General features: G+C 41.4%; 1 protein-coding gene across 3 annotated transcripts in view; it reads left to right on the top strand.

Moving 5' to 3' along the window:
* XRRA1 (X-ray radiation resistance associated 1) overlaps positions 1-12,360 on the top strand; it is a 65,591-nt gene that overhangs the window by 11,617 nt on the left and 41,614 nt on the right. For 2 of the 3 annotated variants that reach the window (XM_080815798.1, XM_080815799.1), the window contains exons 5-7: positions 3,724-3,795; positions 4,927-4,999; positions 8,085-8,182. In XM_080815798.1, the coding sequence (XP_080671924.1) occupies positions 3,724-3,795; positions 4,927-4,999; positions 8,085-8,182 (243 nt within the window). Of the gene's footprint in view, positions 1-3,723; positions 3,796-4,926; positions 5,000-8,084; positions 8,183-12,360 lie in introns of those variants that run through there. The other variant, XM_080815800.1, reaches the window with a different exon arrangement.

Here is a 12,360-nt window from a genome sequence, read left to right as displayed (position 1 = left end):
GGAGACAAGGACTTGCTCTGTTCCACTCTGGTACCATGACCCCCAACCTACCCCAAACTACTAGGGTGATCTTGACTAACTGAGCACAGTCAAATTGATGAAGGGACCCAAAGCTTTCTTTACATTCTTTACATGTTTAGCTTTCTTTACATCCACCTTGTGAGATAGGTATTATTGTCCCTATTATGTTGTGCCATTGTGAAGATGGGAGAACTGAGGCCCCAAAGAGGTAATTTGCCTTGGCCATGGTCTCACAGCTAATAATTAGAACTTTGTCTGTTCCGGATTAGAACTACTCAGGATGAGAACTCTGGTCTACTAACTCCAAAGCCTGTGCCTTTTAGTATATCAGGTAAAAAACTTTCAATTGAGTTGAAGAGGCAAAGGAGTAGGTCCAGGGAACAGTAAAGTGAAAATTCCATTCCTGCACCTGGTAGGGGTAGAGATCCCTGTTCTCTGGGGAGACTTTTCCAGGAATGGGGGAACTGGAGAGAGTCCACACTCCATAACTTTTGTGCTTTGGTTTTAGTATCTGGCTGAAGCCTGGGGGAACGAATCAGATAGTACCCACTGTCTGGGGCAGGCTTTATGAAGAAGACTGGGGTGTCTGTATTGGAGACCAGCCAGATAATTTCACATCTGCTCTTTGCAATGCCTCAGTGGCTTGGCAAAGAGAGACATATTTTGTAAACCAGTATTAATGTCCAGTCCAGTTCTCATAGCTCCCTATGACGTACTCTCTGGCATCCTGCTTTGTTCCCAGATTCTGCTTATGGTTTCCAAGAGGTCACTTTCTACGCAGGTCAGATGTTGAAAGAGAGCTTTGAGAAGACAGCTTTGAGGTTGCAACTCACTTCAAGTGGGTAGTGTAAGCTTTTTGCAGAGTCCCATGGTGTGTCCTTTGTTGTAATGTCCGCTTCTCACTGGGGATGCAGAGGACTGAAACAGCAGTATTGAGGAAGGGCAGAAAACATGTACCATAGTAGTCTTCTTTTCCCTTTTGTTTTCTACAACATATACATTCCCACTTTAATGGAGATAGCTTTTTACCCATGCTACGGCTTTGTATAGCAGAAGCAACAATGTTGTTTCTTACAGTAATGGGATACCTACTTACCTGCTGGATAGTTCCACTTGAATGTTTCATTGGCACCTCCTATTGAACTACTGCACCAACCCCCTTACTCCAAATCCCAAGACATACCTCTTTTCTAGTGTTTACTATACTGCCTCAGTGATGGTGCTATATCCAGTCACCAAGCCAGTAATCTGGGGTTATCCTTAACACTTGCCTCTCCCTCACCACCCCACTACCACCGCTAGTAAGTCTGACACTTTTATTAAATAGTTGTCAAATCTGTATTCTTCTCATCTCAACTGCCTCTATCCTAATCTGGACCACCATCACCTTGTATTAGAGTAATTCAATAACTTCCTGACCAGTCTGAACCAATTAGGATGCTTTTATTTCATATAAAAAGAAGCCAGAGGCATTGTTATTCCAGGCTAGGTTAATTTACTGTTAAAGGCCCTAATGTGCTTAGCATGTTAACTTGTTCTCTTGGGCTAATTGCCTTCACAGTCCCAAGATGGCTGCAGCAACTCCAGTCATCATATATAAAGAATAACATCCAGTGGTACAAAAGGGATTGTCATTATTTTATGTCTATATTTAAAATTAAGAAAGAGCTCCTCAGAACTGGCCTCCTACCCCCAGCAGCCAGTGTCTGTCTGATTGGCCAGACCTATAGCCTATGTCCCTACAGTCATTAGTTAGGGGATTGTGACCTCCAAGATTGGTTTAGACAGTCAGGACTTATCACTTGGAGCTGGGGCCCAAGGACATATCCACTCAGATAAATGGAATAATGTTGGGGTTCTCTCTCTCTCTCTTTTTTTTACGATTTATTTATTACTTGAGAGAGAGGGATATTAAGAGAATGAATAAGAGGAGGGGCAGAGGGAGAAGCAGACGCCCCTCAGAGCAAGGAAGGCCAGCATGGGACTCGATCCCAGGACTCTGAATCATGACCTGAGCTGAAGGCAGACACTTAACCGACTGAGCCACCCAGGCACCCAACACTGGGGTTCTTTAATAAGGAACTAGTAGAGAAGTTGCCCTAGGGAAGGTAATTAACAATGCCTAGTGTATTGGTCTCATCCTGTGAGTATCAGACAAAGCAATTTTTATAAAATTGCTATCAGCTCTTGCAAAAAAAAAAGCCTGTTAGCTTTCCACTGACTATAGAACAAAATCCACACTCCCTTACATAGCCAGGGATCCAGCTGATTTAGTGGCTGCCTCCCTGGCCTTGTTCCTTTCCTTCCTCTCAAAAGCATCTGGCTTTTACCTGTCTTGATAGCTTTCACTTCCTGCCACCCACTTTCTTGGGACCAACTCCTACTTAGCTTTTGGTTCTCACTTAAAATAGTACTTCTCAACTAAATATTTCCTCTCCCCCAGACTGAGGTCAGGACCTCCTGTATTGTCTCCCATAGCTTCTTGAATTTCTCCTTTAAAATATTTATCACATTTAGGGGTGCCTGGCTGGCTCATTTTGTAGAGCTTCTGACTCTTGATCTTGGGGTCATCAGTTCAAGCCCCACATTAGATGTAGAGATTACTTAAAAATAAGTAAAAAATAAATTTGCAAAAAATATTTGTCACATGTATAAATGCTTGCTTGGTACTTGGCTTCCATGTTGTGAGTTCTGTGACTAGAATATTATTATTATTATTATTATTATTATTATTATTTTAGACAGATTGGACTCTGTGACTAGAATATTATAAACGTCTAATTCCATGCTAAACATGATACTATAGATAAATGATTAACAGAAAAAAAAAATGAGTCTTGGTTAAACAGAAATAGAAACTCCAACACTGAGATTTTCCTTTAACTTTTAACTTAAGGGGGCAACGTATAGTAGTCAGAAAAGCAGAGGTTAGTGATTCCACATTTGGATTCAAATCATTTATCACTTACTAGCTGTGGGACCTTCAGCAAGGCACTTTATCTCTCTTAACCTTATTTTTCTTATTTAAAAAGGAAAATGGTCATACTTATGTTAAAGGGTTTAGTTGGGATTAGAAGAAAACATATTGATGTGATTAGCACAATACATGGCCTAAAGCAATACTTAGTAAATATTTAGTGAACAAATGAATGAACAAGCAAATTATTATAAGCGTGAAGAGATTGGTAAGGTCCCAGAAACAAATTTTTTTTTTTTAAGATTTTACTTATGTATTTAACAGAGATCACAAGTAGGCAGAGAGGCAGGCAGAGAGAGAGGAAGGGAAGCAGGCTCCCCACTGAGCAGAGAGCCCGATGCGGGACTCTATCCCAGGACCCTGGGATCATGACCTGAGCCAAAGGCAGAGGCTTTAACCCACTGAGCCACCCAGGCGCCCCAAAACAAAGATTTTTTTTTTAAAGAGCCAGGTAGAAGTGGGGCTCAGAAAAGACAGAGAAGAAACAGAGAGGAAGGAATTCTCCTAAGAACCCTGTCATGTCAGTGTTACAATCTCCATCTTGCAGATGGGAAACTGAGAAGTGGAAAAGCTGAGGTGGCAGCTCTGGTCTAACAAACTCCCAAAGCGCATGCCCTTTGCGCTGTACGAGACCCCCTTTCTCAACAGGGAGTCATTTGTTTTCTTGGCCAATGATATAAACTTTGTTGGGGCCTTGAGAGCTGACTCTCTGCACTGTATTCCAGCTGAAGCACCATTGTGTGAGGAAGCCATCAGACCTGATCAACATCAATGTGAGCGGCCTGAAGTTCTCCAAGGTAGGGCCAACCAGCAGAGATGTGATTAGGATGAGCCAGACCTGAGGTGGCTCCTGGCTGTTTGTCCATTGTACCTCCAGAGTCCCTAGGGACTGGGGGGTTGGGGTAGGGGACTTCAGACAAAGCCTCACTGGGTAGAAACAACATTCAGACACAATATTTTGCTGTAAATTTGGTATTACCATTGGCTCATGTGAGGTGAGTTAAAGGAAGTAGCATTATGGGAGTTGGTTTCAATTTGTCATAGACCTCTGTTGGGGTGACACTGAGTTCCCGTTAGAAGAGCCTATAGGAGAAATTTCTCTCAAGTCTCAGTGCCAGGATGCTGGCTTGTTCTTATATATACTGTGGCTCATGTAATGAGTCATTTTTTTCTTATATTGGCTAATTGGTAGCTTGAGCCACATTTGTGTCACCCCCCATTAGCCAATGTATATGCAGGATATTATGGCATATGTTTTTGGTTTATAGGCCTTTCATGGCATATGAAGAGAGATAAGTGGTATAAAATATACAGCAATTAAAATAGATAAATCTGTACCGTAAGTAACATAACCATAAGTAAATCTCAAAAGATCTAGGTGTATCAACACAAGTAAATCTCAGAAACACAGTGTTGAATGAAAAAGGCGGGTTGCAGAATGACACAGTATGATTGCATCTAATACAGAGTTTTGGAACTTATAAATAATATTACATATAGTTTGTAGATGTACATATATAGAATACAAGTATAAAACAAGTGTGAGAATGATAGTCACCAGTTCAAGATAGCTGTGAATAGTTGGGGAATATTGTGGGGATGGGGGACGTGGTCAACTCTTTAGTATTTTATTTCTTTAAGGAATTGAAGGGAAGCCAGCAAAATCTTCGTATTTATTAAAGGTGGATAGTGATTACACGGGTCTTCAGAGTTATCATTCACTAAATTTTTCTGTACATTGGAACTATTTCATAATAGAGAAAAAGAAGCAGAAAAGCTGTTCTGGCCCTCAGCAAGTGGGTGTTCTTCGCTAAGAATATAGCTTATCCCTGTAGGTCGTTGTGCCTTCTGACGGCAGCTCTGGAGCTTTGGCATCATCGCCTTCGCAGGGGACTAATCTTGTGTTCTTTTGAAATGCTTTCCCACAGGCTAAGGAAAAGGACTTCAAGCATTTTAATTCAGTGATTTACATCAATGCCTCAGAAAACCTGCTTCCTCTAGGTAAGCTTTTCTTCCTGAAAACTACCTTCTGCATCTTAGTGAGCACAGCCAGTCACTCCTGTTAGAACTTGCCTAATCAGTCAGTCATTCATGACTGGATGCTCATCCCTTTTTTGGAATGCCATAGGCTGGGTGCTGGAGATCACCCAGACCCGGATTTCAGCCCAGAGCTGGCACTACCTCCTTAGAGTGTTTCTGTCTGGGCTGCTGCTTCACTGTCTGTAAATGGAGACAGTTCCCTTCTTTTCTTCCTCCCCAAGGCAGGATGCCGTGTAGGCTGAGATGAGATAGGTACATGAAATTGTTTTTAAGCCTGTAAGAGTTCCTTATGGGAGCACAGAGACTTCTCGTTTATTCAGCAAGTCCACAGCGACCCCTGCTGGGTGTCAGGACTATGTGAGTGCTTGGCTTTCAAAATGAATGCATCCAGTTTATAAGGTGAGCCTATAGTTTGGTGAGAAAGATGGGTTCAGACACAGATAATTATAGCAGAATATGGTAAGTGCAGTGATAGAGGGAATCAGAAAATGCTATGCAAGCATATAAGCGGGGAACCAATCCAGACCAGAGTGTCAGGAGAAATTTCTGAGGTGAAAGGCAGCTAGCTGAGACCTGAAAAATGAACAGGAATGAGAAGGTATTTCAGTTCAGTGGAGCAGATGTGGGACAGCAGTGCCTGATAAGGACACAGAAGAGGCTCTGTATGTTTGCATGGGATGTGAATAGGGGAAAATGGAGACCAGAAAGGCTGGCAGGGACTGGAGTATCAAGGACCCTGAGTTGTCACTAATCCTGCAGTCAAAAGAAAGCCTTGGAAGGCTTTTAAATAAAGAATTTAGTGGGGGCCGTGAGGAAGGTGAATAATAAAAGAAGAAGATGGGGACCAGGAAACCTGGGAGATGATTTTGTTTTTCTCAGGGGTGAGGTAGGGAAGCCTGAGCCAGGCAGTAGGGATAAGGGCAAGTGCAAGAGAGATTCAGCAGGAGGTAGAAATAACAGGATGTGATAGCTAATGGGCACATGGAAAGAAGAAGGAGCCAAGGGGGTTCACTGAGAATGGAGAGCACTAGAGGAGAGGCAAGTTTGGGGAGAAATAGGATGAGTTCAGTTTTTAGTGGTTGAGGTTGAGGGGCATTTTTAAAGAAGCTTGTGACACAGCCCCTGCCCTTGAGGGAACAGTGCAGTCTGTCAGGAAGGTGAGCTTGAAATACAAAGGCCAGTAGGCATATGAAAAGATGCTCAACCCCAGTAATAATTAAAACAGCATCAAAATCCCATTTTTTGCCTATCAAATATTAGCTAATATAAGAAGGACTGATTGATGACAGCCAGCATTGATGGGGAAATGGATACTCTCATTAAACCAGCAGAAGTATAATAAATACTGATGCAACATCTTTGGAAGACAGTTTGGCAATGTCTCTTAAAATAGTCATTGCCTTTAATCTAGTAGTCTCCCTTCCAGGAATTTATTCTACAGAAACACACTCGTACAAGGATATTCATTGGAAACATCCTGAAATACCTACTAAGCAATCTTTTCCATGGGATCTACTGAACCTTCTGACTCCCAAGACCACCACAGGCCCCACTTGATACCAGGGAGCTTTAAGTCATTCCACACAGTATACCTGCAGCACAGCATCTGCGGTTCCTCTTCAGTGGGGTCTCACAGCAGTGCCTACTGTAGCAGTCCGTGCAGCCATCTGTAGGCCATTCTCTGCAGCCCCCTGCTCAGGTCCAAGACAGTAAGACTCTCATTTGGTAGATGTAGGAGCCATTCTGGCTTGGAAGCCTCATTACCCAAAGGAGCAAATAGCTATTGTAATGTTCCATAGACATAGCTCCTAGAGTTCTAGCAAAGGATGTGACTAATTATGGGATTCACCACACATAGGGAAATCCAAATTTCTGGTGCCCCTTCAGATGTTTATGGTTACTTCTAGTCCAGATGTGAGGTACCAGTCTGGCATCATTTTTACCATTATAATATAACAACTATGTTACCATACCATCTATTTAGATTACCAGGGAAAAGGGCTAGAAAGTTAACCCAAAGACCAGTTCTCATGCAGAAGGGGAAAAGGGCTCTTGCTTTTTATCCAGACAACCCAAAGGCTATCAGTAGGTGAATGGTTCACAGATGTGTACCCCTGGGGCTAATAATACATTATATGTTAATAAAAATAAAAAATTGTAAAAAAAAATAGGGGAATGGTTAAGTAAATTAGGGTATATCTGTAATAAAGAACATAACTCAGACATTTTGCAGATCTATATGTTTTGACATGGAACAAGCTCTTTTTTTTTTTTTTTTTAGATTTATTTATTAGAGACAGAAAGCGCAGGGCGGAGGTGGGGAAGAACAGGGAGACAGAAACTAAAGCAGACTCTGCACTGAGTGTGGAGCGTGATGCAGGGCTTGGCACAGGGCTCAAAGTGGGGTTCAGAGTGGAGCTGAACATGGGGCTCAGTCTTAAACCCTAAGATCACAACCTGAGCTGAAAGCAAGAGTTGAACATTTTAACCAACTGTGCCACCCAGGCACTCCGGCATGGAACAATCTTTAAGTCATATTGTTAAGGGAAAAAGGCAAATCAGAGTACAATGTGTATGGTATGATTCCATTTGTGTAAAAAGATGTGTGTGTGTGTGTGTGTGTGTGTGTGTGTGTGTGTTTCACTGTATGAAACTTTCAATGGTTATCTCTGGGCGTTGAGATTAAAGGGAACTTTTTCTGTATTTTTAAACTTTTTTTGGTAGACATGTTTTACTTTTATAATAAGAAATAACAAAGATAATTTTTAAATGGGCTTTGGAGTTAAACATAGACTCAATTCTTGACCCTTTCACTTCCCAGCAATTCCATTTATAGCAAATCACTTAGCTTAGACGAGCTTCAGTTTCCTCAGCAGTAGAATGAGAGTAGTAACCCTTATTTCAGGGGTGTTAGAGATTTAGAGGCCATGTGTATAAGGCACCTGACCATAAGCTTAGTCAGTGGGAACCCAGTAAGTGACCACTGTTAACAGCTTTCTCTTAGCTCCTTTACAAGTAGCTAATTCTCTTTCTCCTCTCCCTGTAGAGGCATTTCATACATTTCCAACCTTAAAGGAACTGGAGCTCGCATTTAATGGAATCAAAACAGTCTACGTGAAATACGGAGACTTTAAGTTCTTGGAAGTAAGTTGGAGGTAGGGAGTTTTTGGTGCCCACCTGTTTCTTTATAAAGAATGGGTATAAAGGTCCCTACTGATTACATCTGTTGGGAAGGAGCTCTCTGGGCCTTTATAGCCAGACTCTTGCTTCTCAGCAGTCCTCTGCAGAGGGTGGTGGGGTTGGTGGTGATCATGAGGGTAGTGGTAGTGGCAGCAGTGGCAAATAGGTGAGACTATATCATACCTGTGGCCATTGTGTGTGGTCCTGGAAAATAAATGCCAAACTTCATGCCAAAGGGGTCTGTGCAGAAAATTGAGTTTAAACAGAGTAAGAAGGAGAGTTTGAGGGGAGATCTGGATCCAGTGGGGGTTATGGAGCCTTAGAGGTTAAGTGCTTGGCACAGATCAGACCAGCTGAACTAGAGGCATTATGGACTGATGCCAGAGACCCATCCTGGTCCAAATGAGCCAGATTGGCTCCAGTGGGCTCAGGTAAAGGAGGCTAAAGGCCTAGACTGTAGGCCAAGAGATGACTGTGAGATTAAACAGGACTCCTATAAGTTCCGTAGCATACTCTTTTTTTTTTTTAATGTATTTATTTTTATTAATTATTTTTGTTAACTATAATGTATTACTTGTCCCAGGGGTACAGGTCTGTGAATTGTCAGGCTTACACACTTCACAGCACTCACCATATCACATACCCTCCCCAATGTGCATAACCCAACCACCCTCTCCCTACTCCCCTCCCACTGGCAGCCCTCAGTCTGTTTTGTGATAATAAGAGTCTCTTATGGTTTGTCTCCCTCCCGATCCCATCTTGTTTCATTTTTTCCTTTCCTACCCCCAAACCCTCCACTCTGCCTCTCAAATTCCTTATATCAGGGAGATCATATGGTAATTGTCTTTCTCTGATTGACTTATTTCACTCAGCATAATACCCTCTAGTTCCATTTATGTCATTGCAAATGGCAAGATTTCATTTCTTTTGATGGCTGCATAGTATTCCGTTGTGTATATATACCACATCTTCTTTATCCATTCATCTGTTGATGGACATCTAAGCTCTTCCCATAGTTCAGCTGTTGTGGACATTGCTGCTATAAACATTCGGGTGCACATGCCCCTTCAGATCACTACATTTGTATCTTTAGGGTAAACACCCAGTAGTGCGATTGCTGAGTTGTACAGTATCTCTGTTTTCAACTTTTTGAGGAACCGCCATGCTGTTTTCCAGAGTGGCTGCACCAGCTTGTATTCCCACCAACCGTGTTTCCTGACTTGTTAATGTTAGCCATTTTGACTGGTGTGAGGTGGTATCTCATTGTGGTTTTGATTTGTATTTCCCTGATGCCGAGTCATGTGGAGCACTTTTTCATGTGCCTGTTGGCCATCTGGATGTCTTCTTTGAAGAAATGTCTGTTCATGTCCTCTGCCCATTTCTTAATTGGACTATTTGTTCTTTGGGTGTTGAGTTTGAGAAGTTCTTTAGAGATTTTGGATACTAGCCCTTTATCTGATATGTCATTTGCAAATATCTTTTCCCATTCTGTCATTTGTCTTTTGGTTTTGTTGACTGTTTCCTTTGCTGTGCAAAAGCTTTTGATCTTGATGAAGTCCCAGTAGTTCATTTTTGCCCTTGCTTCCCTTGCTTTTGGCGATATTTCTAGGAAGAAGTGGCTGTGGCTAAGGTCAAAGAGGTTGCTGCCTGTGTTCTCCTCAAGGATTTTGATGGATTCCTGTCTCACATTGAGGTCTTTCATCCATTTTGAGTCTATTTTTGTGTGTGATGTAAGGAAATGGTCCAGTTTCATTCTTCTGCATGGGGCTATCCAATTTTCCCAACAACATTTGCTGAAGAGACTGTCTTTTTTCCATTGGACATTCTTTCCTGCTTTGTCAAAGATTAGTTGGCCATAGAGTTGAGTGTCCATTTCTGGGCTCTCTGGTCTGTTCCATTGATCTATGTGTCTGTTTTTGTGCCAGTACCACACTGTCTTGATGATGACAGCTTTGTAATAGAGCTTGAAGTCTAGAATTGTGATGCCACCAACTTTGGCTTTCTTTTTCAACATTCCTCTGGCTATTCGGGGTCTTTTCTGGTTGCATATAAATTTTATGGTTATTTATTCCATTTCTTTGAAAAAATTGATGATATTTTGATAGGGATTGCATTAAATGTGTTGATTGCTCTAGGTAGCATAGACATTTTCACAGTATTTGTTCTTCCAAATCCATGAGCATGGAACGTTTTTCCATTTCTTTGTGTCTTCCTCAATTTCTTTCATGAGTACTTCAAAGTTTTCTGAGTACAGATTCTTTGCCTCTTTGGTTAGGTCTGTTCCTAGGTATCTCATGGTTTTGGGTGCAATTGTAAATGGGATTGACTCCTTAATTTCTCTTTCTTCTGTCTTGCTGTTGGTGTATAGAAATGCATGCAACTGATTTCACTGCATTGATTTTATATTCTGACACTTCACTGAATTCCTGTATGAGTTCCAGCATTTTTGGAGTGGAGTCTTTTGAGTTTTCCACAGAAAGTATCATATCATCTGCAAAGAGTGAGAGTTTGACGACTTCTTTGCTGATTCGGATCCCTTTTATTTCTTTTTGTTGTCTGATTGGTGCGGCTAGGACTTCTAGTACTATATTGAATAGCCGTGGTGATAGTGGACATCACTGCCGTGTTCCTGACCTTACAGGAAAAGCTCTTAGTGTTTCCCCATTGAGAATGATATTTGCTGTGGGTTTTTCATAGGTGGCTTTGATGATATTGAGGTACGTACCCTCTGTCCCTACACTTTGAGGAGTTTTGATCAAGAAAGGATGCTGTACTTTGTCAAATGCTTTTTTAGCATCTATTGAGAGTATCATATATGGTTCTTGTTCTTTCTTTTATTAATGTATTGTATCACACTGATTGATTTGTGGATGTTGAACCAACCTTGCAGCCCAGGAATAAATCCCACTTGGTTGTGGTGAATAATCCTTTTAATGTGCTGTTGGATCCTATTGGCTAGTATCTTGGTGAGAATTTTTGCATCCATGTTCATCAAGGATACTGGTCTGTAATTCTCCTTTTTGCTGGGATCTTTGTCTGGTTTTGGGATCAAGGTAATGCTGGCCTCATAAAATGAGTTTGGAAGTTTTCCTTCCATTTCAATTTTTTGGAACAGTTTCAGGAGAATAGAGATTAACTCTCCTTTAAATGTTTGGTAGAATTCCCCTGGGAAGCCATCTGGCCCTGGGCTTGTTTGTTGGGAGATTTTTGATGACTTCTTCCGTCTCCTTAATGGTTATGGGTCTGTTCAGATTTTCTTTTTCTTCCTGGTTCAGTTTAGGTAGTTTATACACTTTTAGGAATGCATCCATTTCTTCCAGATTGTCACATTTGCTGGCGTATAGTTGTGTAGCACACTCTTGACATTTGTACATCCATAGCTGCTCTTTCCCATGTGTTGGCCTTATAGTACAAGTGTTTTATATTCAGATCTCAGCAGAATGTCTGTGCGTCATAAGCCTTGGCGTTGACCCCAAAGAGTTGATAACTTAAATTATTTAATCTGCCAGCATCAAGAGTCAACCACTCTTCACAAAAGCCTCACTTAACTTAGTCTTGCCAGAAAGAGAGAGAGAATTCTTTCACAAGAGTGAATATTTCAGACTTGATGGCCTTTGTATGCCAGAGTTTTTAAAAGCTTTAACTGCTTGGGACGACAGTCTTCTTAAATGGGTTATTTGTCCTTTTGTTCTTAAAACATGCTATACTGGATGTAATGGTACCTTCTCTCCGTGGTTTCAAGTCATATTGAGGATGGGGTGATTTACTATGATTTGGAACAGGAGTTGTCGTCGGACTTGTCCAGGAAGCAGAGCTCTTAAAAGTCCAATAAAACAGAGAGAGTAGAAATTTACAACAACTGGTAATTTTTTGCTATGTTAAAAATAAAATTGAATACTAGATTTTAGTATAAACAGTGGGAAACAGATTCCAGATGCTAGAGAGAGAGGTAGCCATTTCCTTTATCGACAGGCTTGGGAGCTTCTTATGAACTTCCATTTTTTTGTTCTTTTACTTTTTTAAAAAGTAGTCATTGTGTGTGTCATACATTGTCATGCATTGTGCCAGGCATCTTGTTTTCCTCTCCTCTACTATTTCAAATCCCTAATTCAAGTGCCCATAGGCCCTGGGGAGGGAACATG

This window comes from Martes martes, assembly GCF_963455335.1.
Source record: "Martes martes genome assembly, chromosome: 10".
Classification (NCBI taxonomy): Eukaryota; Metazoa; Chordata; class Mammalia; order Carnivora; family Mustelidae; genus Martes; species Martes martes.
This window is presented reverse-complemented; position numbering and strand designations above follow the sequence as displayed.